Source organism: Phycodurus eques, chromosome 6, assembly GCF_024500275.1.
Source record: "Phycodurus eques isolate BA_2022a chromosome 6, UOR_Pequ_1.1, whole genome shotgun sequence".
Taxonomy (NCBI): domain Eukaryota; kingdom Metazoa; phylum Chordata; class Actinopteri; order Syngnathiformes; family Syngnathidae; genus Phycodurus; species Phycodurus eques.
In genome coordinates, this window is record NC_084530.1 from 3,857,594 (window position 1) to 3,869,977 (window position 12,384).

The 12,384-nt window shown below is 42.7% G+C and overlaps 1 protein-coding gene across 3 annotated transcripts in view; it reads left to right on the forward strand.

Annotated features, from left to right (window-relative positions):
* Window positions 1–12,384, forward strand: part of LOC133403790 (VPS10 domain-containing receptor SorCS1) — a 250,256-nt gene that overhangs the window by 209,104 nt on the left and 28,768 nt on the right. For all 3 annotated transcript variants that reach the window (XM_061679044.1, XM_061679045.1, XM_061679046.1), the window contains exons 19-20: window positions 4,596–4,782; window positions 5,313–5,446. In XM_061679044.1, the coding sequence (XP_061535028.1) occupies window positions 4,596–4,782; window positions 5,313–5,446 (321 nt within the window). The remainder of the gene's footprint in view (window positions 1–4,595; window positions 4,783–5,312; window positions 5,447–12,384) is intronic.

The following is a 12,384-nucleotide window of genomic DNA, read 5'->3' on the forward strand; positions in this document are numbered from 1 at the left end:
ACTTCTGTCCTGAGTCTAACCTCGACTACTCTTTCCCATAACTTCATTGTGTGATTCATCAACTTTATTCCTCTATAGTTCCCACAGCTCTGCACATCACCCTTGTTCTTAAAAATGGGCACCAGCACACTTTTCCTCGATTCCTCAGGCATCTTCTCACGTGCTAGAATTCTATTGAACAAGCTGGTCAAAAACTCCACAGCCACCTCTTCTAGATGCTTCCATACCTCCACAGGAATGTCATCAGAAATCAGAAATCAGAATCATCTTTATTTGCCAAGTATGTCCAAAACACACAAGGAATTTGTCTCCGGTAGTTGGAGCCGCTCTAGTACAACAGACAGTCAATTTACAGAACACTTTGGGGACATAAAGACATTGACAAAAAACAATTGTGCAAAAAGATGCAGAATCCTCTAGCACTTAGAGCAGTTCGAACGACTAATATTGCAATAGTCCGGTGCAATGACCATTGTGCAAAGGGCGCTGAGACTTCAAGGAGTGTATGCGGTTTAAAGTGACGAGTAGTGCGATCATCTGGGACAAAGTTGGTTGTGCAAATGTTACAGATACTCCTCAATCAGTGTGCAAATGGAGCAGATGCTACTCTGGCATGAGTGGCCAGTATATGCAAATAGTGCAGCATGGCGAGACTACTACAGTGAGTGCACGAGTAATACATAATTGGCCCCACAGAAATGTGACAACGAACTCAAGTCAAAAAATTGCCAGCTTGTTGTAATGGAATTATAGGTTAGGTGTTTAAGAAGTTGATCGCAAGAGGGAAGAAGCTGTTGGAATGTCTCGTGTCTTCCTAATTTTCCTCCCCACCACCAGAGTCATATTACACACCACCATCCTATGCTGTCAAGCCACACTCTCCCCTACCACTACTTTACAGTCCTTAACCTCCTTCAGATTACATCGTCTGAACAAGATGTAATCCACCTGTGTGCTTCTACCTCCGCTCTCCGTTCGTGCCTCTTCTGGAAAAAAGTGTTCACTCCAGCCATTTGCATCCTTGTTGCGAAGTCTACTACCATCTGTCCCTCCAAGTTCCTTTCCTGGATGCCGTACTTACCCATCCCTTCTTCATCACCTCTATTTCCTTCACCAACATGTCCATTACAATCTGCACCAATTACGACTCTCTCTCTGTCTGGAATGCTCAGAACTACTTCATCTAGCTCCTTCCAGAATTTCTCTTTCACCTCTAGGTCACATCCTACCTGTGGGGCATAGCCACTAATCACATTACACATAACACCCTCAATTTCAAGTTTCAGCCTCATCACTCGATCTGATACTCTTTTCACCTCCAAGACATTCTTAGCCAACTCTTCTTTTAAAATAACCCGACTCCATTTCTCTTCCCATCTACACCATGGTAAAGTAATTCAAACCCTGCCCCTAAACTTCTAGCCTTACTGCCCCACATTCAGTTCTAGGCTTTGTGCTTTCCTCTTCTCTTTCTGCCGAAGAACCCACTTTCCACCTCTTCTTCTTCGACTTTGACCCACAGTAGCTGAATTTCCAACGGCGCCCTGCAGGTTGACGGCGCCGGTGTCGGACATTGTTAACCTGGGAAGCAACCGATCCGGTATGGAATTATTTGGATGAACGCTCATATTTGTTTGGCAAAGTTTTAAGCCGGATGCCCTTCCTGACGCAACCCTCTGCATTTATCCAGGCTTGGGACCGGCCTACAGTTTGCACTGGCTTGTGCCCCCCATAGGGCTGCATTACAGCCCATCGAGGATACCACAATAAAAATTTAATAAAGACAAAAAAAATTGCCAAAATCTCATAGAGCACTATATTTCTGGCAAACAGGGATGGTGTAGCTGCCATGAAGTCGATGTTGTAGTGTAAATGTAGCCTAATGACTGTGATGGACTCTGCTGCATACCATCCGAAATATCCAACAGTTTCTTCCCCAATAGTTTTGCTAGCCTTCCACACTGGCATTATCTGCTGATGCTTACTGAAATGTATCAACTGGCCTTTGAGCTGTATTGCGATGTGGAACAGGTGTATCTGGGAATTTTTCAGCAAATCACTGTCACACCACACCTCCTCCACCTTCTCGGAAAATGTGTTCGACAAGTAATCTTCCTCAGTTTTAAGTTGTTACAACATTATTGGGGTCAAAATAAAAAAATAAAAATAAAAAAAAAATCTGAAATATATATACAGTGTGTATATCTATATGGTGAGGCCAACCATGATGTATAGCTTAGAGACAGTGGCAGTGAAGAGACAACAGGAAGCAGAGCTGAAGGTGGCACAAATGAAGTTGTTGACATTCTCTCTTGGAGTGACCAGGTCAGATTGGATTAGAAAGGAGCTCATCAGAGGGACAGCCAAGGTTAGATGTATTGCAGACAAAGTGAGAGAGAGCAGACATCAATGGTTCAGACACATCGGGAGGAGAGATAGTGAGTATATTGGTAGAAAGGTAATGAGGAGGGAGCTGCCAAGCAAGAGAGCTATAGGAAGACCTCAGAGAATGTTGATGGATGTAGGATGCAAAATTGCACAGTGACTTTCTGGACACCCAGTTTGGTAATTGACACATTTGAAACCATATAAATGGAAACATTAGAATTTTCTATACCACTTATCCTACATTAGAATTAAATAATTATATATATTTTTTATTTTGCACCCCCAAAATAGCTGGTGCAAACGATACATAGCTACAGTATATGCTAGAGAGCTAAAGCATTGCTTCTCAACTGTTTTCACCCTGGGACCTGCATTTTTCCATTGTTGGTAAGTCGCAACCCACTAGTTAGGAACAATAAAGATGTATTGTTCAAAAATAGCCTTTGAAAACATATGACTATCATATTTTTAAACATAACTTCTCATGCTTACATGTTTTAAGCACCTTATTAAGAAATGAGGATGAACATTACCGCATGTAGAAAATGTATATCTTTCACTGATCTCTTCTTTTTAGGAAAGTGCAACATCAATAGTTTGTCTTCTTTTATGGAAATGAAGGATGCAGACCAAAGCAAATGTAACAGATTGAACAGTCTGTCTTTATGTCCCCAAAGTGTTCTGTAAATTGACTGTCTGTTGTACTAGAGCGGCTCCAACTACCGGAGACAAATTCCTTGTGTGTTTTGGACATACTTGGCAAATAAAGATGATTCCGATTCTGATTCTGATTCTGATTATGCTATAAATGTTTTACTACCTGTCCTCGACCCACCAAAAAGTGCAACCCGACCACTTTTGTCGGCCAACCCACCAGTTGGGAATTACTGTCCCTGAACGTGAAGAACAATGAGAGCTTACTGAAAAGATAATTACTACATCTGTAAAGATATATATAAAGTAGCAGGCTTGTGTTCTGGAAGTCCCTTTCATACCGGGTTAAGCACCGCTTGCTTGTCCATCTTATGAGGCGAGATTTAACGTTCACCATGACAGGTGTGTCCTATTTCATTCAGTTCCATTGACATTTGGGTTTTGCCTGTGAAGACTACATTTAAATACCTGGAAACAAAAGCTGAACTGTTGATCTCTCGTCTCATATTCATATGCTGAACGTTTTCAGTTGACAGAAAAAATAAAGGAACTGTTCCAATTTTTTTCTGGGGAGGGAAGGGTAGATACTTATTAGTATATGCCCTTATAAGATGGACAAGCAAGCAGTGGTTAACCCGGGATGAAAGGGACTTCCAGAACACAAGCCTGTTACTTTTTAACAGCTAACAGTGCTAACACCGGAATCGGTCATTTAAGCAGCACTGCATGAAGCTCTCTTACGGTCTTTACAGGTTCATGCATATTACGATAATGTGGTTGTGTGTGGACAATGAGTTCATTTTCTGTGACCTCCTTTTTTATTTCCTGTAACAGCTATTTCTGCTGAAACGATACAAATTTCTCAATTTAGGGACTGATAAAGGTTATCTATTCTATCCTACAAAACACATCTGGCAGTCATTATTTTTGCTTACAAAGTGTGTTCTGTAAATTGACTGTTTGTTGTACTAGAGCGGCTCCAACTACCGGAGACAAATTCCTTGTGTGTTTTGGACATACTTGGCAAATAAAGATGATTCTGATTCTGATTCTGATGAAAAATTGGAAGAATCACTCCTGGTGTCGTGGTACATTTGCCTGACTTCGGTGCAGGCAGCGTGGGTTCAGTTCCCACTCAGTAAAGGTGTGTATGTTAGTGTGAATGTTTGTCCCTGTATATGTGTGTCCTGCGACTAACTGGCGACCAGTTCAGGCTGTAGTCCGCCTTTCGACCGAAGTCGGCTGGGGTAGGCTCCAGCACCCCGGTATTGAGAATGGATGGATGGAGGACAAATTGGAAATTAAATGGCGAAAGCTGATCATTTGTCTCTTATCCATCTTTTGATGTCAAACCCAAGTGTTTTCACTCTACAGAAAGAAAAAAAGAAAAAATGAATACGCATGTTCCAATAATTCTGGAGGCGAGTGTATGTTTGACCACTATCAGTTTTCTCATAGAAGACAGTAATGCACCTGACCTATAAAAGACTACAATGACAAGTTTGAACACTGCAGAAGGCTTGCCCTTCGGATGTCTTGTCTCTTCTTTACAGGGTGACGGGGCACGAACAAGCATTACACTGGACTTCGGGGATGGTCACGCTCTGACATATTCTAATCTGAGCTCCATTGAGGATGGGATAAAACACATCTACAAAAACGCAGGGATCTACCGGGTGACTGCTGTGGGGAAAAATAGCCTTGGCACAGAGACTGCGGTTCTCTACCTGCACATAATATGTGAGATATATATATATATATATATATATATGTATATATATAATTTTATATCTATGTTTACAAAGGGGCGGCACGGTGGATGTCTGTTTAGCACATCTACCTCACAGTTCTGAGGACCTGGGTTCAAATACGGCCTCGCCTGTGTCGAGTTTGCATGTTCTCCCTGTGCCTGCATGGTTTTTCTCCGGCTACCCCGGTTTCCTTCCACATTCAAAAAACATGCATGGTAGGTTAATTGAAAACTCTAAATTGCCCGTAGGTGTGAATGTGAGTTGCGAATGGTTGTTTATCTACATGTATCCTGCGATTGGCTGGCGACCAGTTCAGGGTTAACCCCGCCTCTCGCCCGAAGTCAGCTGGGATAGGCTCCAGCACGCCCACAATCCGAGTGAGGATAAGAAAATGGATGGATGGATGTTTACAAATGTGTTTAGGTCAAGAACTGAATACTGAGCATCACATTTCTTCGGAAATATATGTATTTTCCTTCTATTTATGTACTTACATTAAGTATTTGTGCTCTTGAGTAGGTCAGCTGGAATTCATCTATCTCTCAGCTCCCTTTGTGACTGTGAAGAATAAAGAGGTGAACCTGACAGCGATTCTGTGGCCGAGCCAAGTGGGAACGGTTACCTATATCTGGTGGATTGGAAATAGCACTAAGGTATTGTACATATACAGTCGGCTTGAATGTTTGTGCTGAATCCTTCACTCATAGAAAATATTTTACACCATAACGGTTCAGTTGCTTCAGATAATCTATTTAATAAAGGTGTGGACTCGAGTCATATGACTCATGAATTTCATGACTTTGGACTCGACAATATGTGAAAAGACTTCCAACTCTTGACTTCATTTGGACTTGAACCCATTGACTACTACTACTACTTTGACCAGTGCACTGAGAAACCAACACTTTGTAGCTTTCTCTTTCTAAAGCTACAGTATATTTATTAGGTCAAAGTATCCCACGCCATTGTTGCTAATGTGTAGTTAGGTCTTATTATCTTTTAACAGTTAAGGCCTTTTTGGGCACGCTCTGGTAGAGGAATTGACCAAAAGGTCATTCTTTCACATACGACCAAAAAATAAAAAACACAACATAAATCAACCTATAAATGTGACCGCTAAATAACGTATACATTTCAAGAACCACTGTTAACATATATAGTACAGAAACAACGACATTTAACGCAATAAGCACATTAATGCAAAAATATGGCCTGAAATCACGTATTCATTAGCAGATAGCTTTGTGAGCTTTCACCCAAATAGTTAGACGGCAGGCTGGCCGTGCGCAAACCGGGCTTCCTTTACATGACAGACAGTCTCGTTTAGTCAGTGTAGTGTTTTCAAGAATCACTCGTACTGTATTTCTTTTGTTATTAACTTTATTTACCAATCGATCAGCACACAGCCAGTATCTATTCAACCTAAAACTACATTCTTTTTTGTGTCCTTTTCTTCGGCCTCTTTTTGATGAAATATTTTTACATAGCGCTCCCTAGTTTTCCAACTGAAAGACCACAGTTGGATAAAATTGTAGCTTTATAACAAGATGACAAATTGTGTTCCTTTTTTAAAAATTAATGCCTTGTGTTATGAATTGCCAAGTTTAAACTAAAATCAATTGATATTTGTTTGAAATTGCCTCACTAGAAATGCTTGGAGACAAGAAAATGCACTTTCCTGGTATATTCACAATGTGAATTTATGAAAATTACTGTTGAATATCTAAGAGGAAACCAATTGGTCGTTCATTATTAATGTGTATATATGTGTTTAAATGGGGCAGCATGGTGGAACTGTGAGGCAGCTGTACTAACCAGTCGTCCACGGTGCCAGGGAGAGAGAGAGATATATATATATATATATATATATATATATATATATATATATATATATATATATATATATATATATATATATATATATATATTCTCCGCAGTAAAAGGACCGGCCCTCCTTCTGTCGTCATTGTCGCTCCTCCGGCGTCAGCTGAGCCCTCCTGAGTTGCATGGGTTCCGGTTTACCTGCCGTGGGTGGGGAGGACGTTGTTCGAGAAGTGAGCGTCGAGACCTCTGGCAGCCAGGGGCCAAGGAGCATGGAGACCTCGCCGATGATGACCTGCCCTCCTGATGCTGCTTGATTTGGTTGATTCTGTTGTCTGTCCAGATGGCCAGGGTAGTGAGGGAGTCTAGGTCTGGAGGAAGGTATATAGGAACCAGTTGCTCCTGTATGGGGATGGACAGTCCCTTCAGGAACACTTCATACAAGGCAGTGGAGTTCCACCCACTCTCCGCCGCTATGTTGCGGAAGTGGATGGAGTAGTCACTGACCGAGCCAGTGCCCTGTCTCAGCCCGGTCACCTCTCTAGCCTTCTCCCTATCCGTGGATACTGGGTTAAAAGTCCTCATAAGTGTTGCTTGAAAGTCTTTGAGGGCACTGCAGAGTGGGGAATCACGGTCCCACTCTGCCGTGGCCCATGCTCTCGCTCTCCCGGTCAGGTGTGAAATCATAAAGGCGACTTTGGACCAGTCTGTGGTAAATGCAAGGAGGGTATGTTCAAAGTGAATAGAACAGTCAATCAGGTAGGCTTTGCAATGCCTCGGCTCCCCTGAGAATCACTCCGGGGGCGCTAACTTGACTCCAGACCCAATAATGGGAATGGCCTAGACTGGAGCTGTCGTGGTGGCTGGGGGCTCTGGCGCTAAGAGTGGGCTGGAGGTCTGTCGCAGCAGGTCGATCAGGTCCCATACTGACAGCTGGTCGAGTTGTGAGGCCATCGCCACTTGACCCTCCTCCTGACAGGAGGGACGGGCTTCCTGCTCGTGCTGCGCTGCCGTCAGCTGGCCAGTCTCTGCTAAGTCCAGACTGGCCAGAGTGTACTGTCAGGCCGGAACTACACACAGGACCCAGACACAGAGATCACTGTGAGAGTGCAGGTTTTCTTATACAAACAGATGACCTCTTAACAAGCTGACAAAACAATCAGCAATGAAAGTACACTAGAAGTCCAGAAGGAGGACCAGAGGAATCTGTCCTTGCATAAAAAAATTAAATAAAAACAAAAATTCACTCATTTCGAGGTTCAAAGGTATACTTGTAGAAATGGCTGTGACAAGGATCATGGGCTGAAGATAGGCTTGGGTAAATCGAACAACAGTCAAAGACACTCTGGCACCAGAAAAGGGAGACACAGACTATTTAAGCACACGATGGTAATGGGGCACAGGTGGAGACTATCAGGAATCAGGGCCGACACGAGGAAGGGCAAGTGCTCTGAAATGAGAGGACAGTTAGTCTTTCAAAATAAAACTGGAAATGACCACACAAAAAACCCCAGACAGGAGAAACCTCACCACTGTGTGTCAATAATGCTTTGGGCCAATTTATCTTCATCTGGAATTGGGGTCATAGACAAAGTGGAATTAATTCCGAACTGTTTGAAATCGCAGTCAGTATTATAACAAAACCTTCAGGCTTCTGCTGAAAGCAAAAAAAAAAAAAAAAAAAAAAAAAAATATATATATATATATATACCTACGAGAACAGCTGAAATTCATTTGAGGTTAATCAGAGGCACTTTAAATGGTAGCAGGTGCATGCAAACATGAGTTTGGAAGCGATTGGTTAATTCTGAGCGCCACCACATCGCAGACAAAAGAACGTGCACACTTGCCCAACCACATTATTTCAGTTTTTTATTTTCTTCGTCAATCTTTACAGCAGTTTTGATTGTCCTTTGCAGTCAGAGTTTGTCCTTTTTTGTAGCAGCACCAAATCAGACTGTGATGGAAGAACACAGGACTGATTCAATGACCGCTGTGTAGAACTGCCTCAACAGCTCCTGTGGCAAGCCGTGCTTGCTCAGAAGCTGCAGGAAGTACATCCTCTGCTGGGCCTTTTTGAGGATGGAGTTGATGTTTATCGCCCACTTCAGGTCCTGAGAGACTGTAATTCCCAGGAACATGAAGGTCTCGATGGTTGACACTAGGCAGCTGGACAGCATGATGGGCAGCTGTGGCGAAGGATGACTCCTGAAGTCCACAGTCATCTCTATAGTCTTGAGTGTGTTCAGCTCCAGGTTGTGTTGGCCGCACCACAGCTCCAGCCGCACTACTTCCTGTCGATATGCTGACCTGTCACCGTCTTTGATGAGGCTGATGACTGTGGAGTTTGACAGTTTAAACCTCAGGAGTTTGACAGTTTAAGGTGCGTTGAGGTGCAGTCATTCGTGTAGAGAGAGAATAGCAGCGGAGAGAGGACACAGCCTTGGGGTGCCCCGGTGCTGATGCTGCGTGTGGATGAGGTGGCCTCCCCCAGCCTCACCTGCTGTGTCCTGCCGTCAGGAAGCAGTAAATCCACTGGCAGATGACAGGTGCGACGCTGAGCTGGAGAAGCTTAGAGGAGAGGAATTCGGGGATGATGGTGTTGAACGCAGAGCTAAAGTCCACGAACAGGATCCTCGCGTAGGTCCCTGCATTGTCGAGGTGTTCTAGGATGAAGTGCAGTCCCATGTTGACTGCATCATCCGCAGACCTGTTTGCTCGGTAGGCAAACTGCAGGGGGTTGAGAGTTTGAAACAGGATGGTACTTCGCACAGTTCCAGAGATCTATTGAAGATCTGTGTGAACACTGGAGCGAGCTGGTCCGTGCAGACTTTGAGGCAGGATGGGGACACAAGGTCTTGTTAATCTTTTGTTGTTTGAAGATGCGTCTCACATCCTGTTAATGGATGGTCAACCCATAAGTCAGAGATGTGATTGTGGTCAGTGCTGCGGCTGTGTGGGTGTGGGGTGTGAAAGTGTCCTTTTCAAATCTGCAGTAGAAGCTGTTTAAGTCGTCGGCTTGTCTACTATTGTTCTCAGCTTGTGGGGATCGTCGCTTTTAATTGGTTAGCGATTGTAATGCATGCCAGACTGATTTAGAGTTGTTAGCGCTAAATTGTTTTTCCAACTTTGCTGCATAGTTTCTCTTTACAATGTTAATTTCTTTAGTCAGCTGGTTTCTCGTGCGATTATAAAGGGCCCTGTCCCCGCTTCAATATGCGTCCTCTTTAGCCTGGCGAAGTTGCTTAAGTTTGGAAGTGAACCACGGCTTGTTGTTATTGAATGTGCGAAATGACTTTGTTGGTACACACACCTCTTCACAGAAACTAATATAGGATGTGACAGTGTCCGTATATTCATCCAGGCTGCCAGCTGAATTTTCAAAGACACTCCAGACTGTGCAGTCTAAACAGTTTTGCTTCATTGGTCCACTTTTTCACTGTTTTCACTGTAGGCTTTGCGCATTTAAGTTATTTCCTGTATGTTGGTATTAAGTGAATTAAGCAGTGATCAGAAGAGCCCAGGGCTGCACGAGGTATGGCACGGTATGCGTTATTTAGTGTAGTATAGCAGTGGTCTAAAATGTTATTTTCCCTGGTAGGACAGTCGATGTGCTGCTTGTATTTAGGGAGTTCGTGGTTGAGTTTAGCTTTGTAAAAGTCCCTGAGAATAATGAAGGGTGAGTCCGGGTGTTTTTTTTTCAATTTCGTTTACTTGTTCAGCGAGCATTAGCAGTGCGCCGTTTGTGCTAGTTTGAGGCTGAATGTAGACACCGGCGAGAATGAAAGTTGCAAACTCACGCGGCGAGTAGAATGGCTTACAGTTCAAAAACAGCGACTCTAAATCCGGGTTGCAATGTGTGGTGAGCTCCGTGACGTCCGTACATCATTTTTCATTCTCCCACACCCCTCCCTGCCCCATTGGAGCAAAGCCCAATGCAAAACTCACTCTCTGCTAGCCTAAACTCTCTGCTTGGTGTGGCGGACAGGATGAAGACTATTGTAATATTGGAATCCAACGCACATCACCTGAATCTGAATCTGAATCTGAATCTGAATCTGAATCTGAGTCTGAATCATCTTTATTTGCCAAGTATGTCCAAAAAACACACAAGGAATTTGTCTCCGGTAGTTGGAGCCGCTCTAGTACGACAACAGAACACAATTTACAGAACACTTGGAGACAAAAAAACAAAAAACAGTCACTGAGCAGTAAAGGGTTGCTAGTTATCTGGTAATGCCGGTACATTTATTTATTTTTTTGACAATTGTGCAAAAAGATGCAGTCCTCTAGCACTTAGAGCAGCTCGAATGACTAATATTGCAATGACTATTGTGCAAAGGGCGCTGAGACTTCAAGGAGTGTATGCGGTTTAAAGTGAGGAGAAGTGCGATAATCTGGGACAATGTTGGTTGTGCAAATGTTACTCCTCAATCAGTGTGCAAATGGAGCAGATGCTACTCTGGGATGAGTGGCCAGTATATGCAAATAGTGCAGCATGGCGAGACAACTACAGTGAGTGCACGAGTAATACATAATTGGCCCCACAGAAATGTGACAACGAACTCAAGTCAAAAAATGGCCAGCATGTTGAAAGCTCTTCCTCCCATCCCCCCTCGCCTGAAACCACCGTCCACTAAGATGCGAAGGGCCCCTCCTCCACCTATGAAGAATCTTATCTGCAAATTTGACTGATATCTGTGGGGTCTTTTCCAGAATAAGTCAGACCCCTATGGAGAGCAGGCATTTTTTATCCCTGTAATTACAAGGGACAGAATGTTGGTCAAAGAAATATGGCACAAAAAATGTAGAACTACAAACTTATTGAGGATAAAATGTGAATCTATCAAACCATTGTCTCCAGTTATCTCTGCGAGACTAGCTCTTTTCTATATCAGGTCACTGGGTAATAAATCAATGTTGATTAACGACATCATTACAACCTATGATCTGGACTTTTTGTGACTAAATGAAACGTGGTTAACAGAAAGTAGCTGTAATACCATTTTAAATGAGGCAACACCAGCAAATAAATTTTTTATGAACAAGTGTCGAAGAGGGAAAAAAGGCGGTGGTATTGCTATTATTTTTAAGTCATTATTTCAGTGTAAAGAAATTATGCTGGGTTATTTTAGCCCTTTTGAATATCTATGTTTTTTAGTCAAAGGTGACCCAAAGGTTATTGTTTTAATAATTTATAGGCCTCCAAGATACAATAGAAAATTTATGGCGGATTTTTCAGAACTGCTGTCAGTTATTTGTACTGACTACTATTTTGTCATAACGTGAGACTTTAACATTCATGTTGACACTATCATGGGGAAAAAAATCCAAAGAACTCCCTGCTATTCTATACACATTTGACCTCTCACAACATATTAAGAGTCCAACCCACACTCAAGGTCAGATCTTAGACCTGGTCATCTCTAAGGATGTTGAAATTATATCAATTGACATTAAGGATATGGCTATTTCTGACCATTTTTGTGTATTCTTTGAATTACAGATTCATCCAAAAGTTCAGACAACCTCTATGTCTATTAAGAAAAGGTACATAAATGAGAGTACTGCCACTAAGTTTATGGAGACCATTGCTGTGCCACAAACTGTGAATGCTGAGACAGTTGATAAACTTTTGGATAATTTCACCTGTAAAATCTCAAATGTCATGAATGCTGTCGCTCCTATTAAAACAAGACAATCTTGAGGCACCCTAGAACACCCTGAAGTAGCACAATGATTGTAAAGACCTCTAAATCAAAGTGTAGGA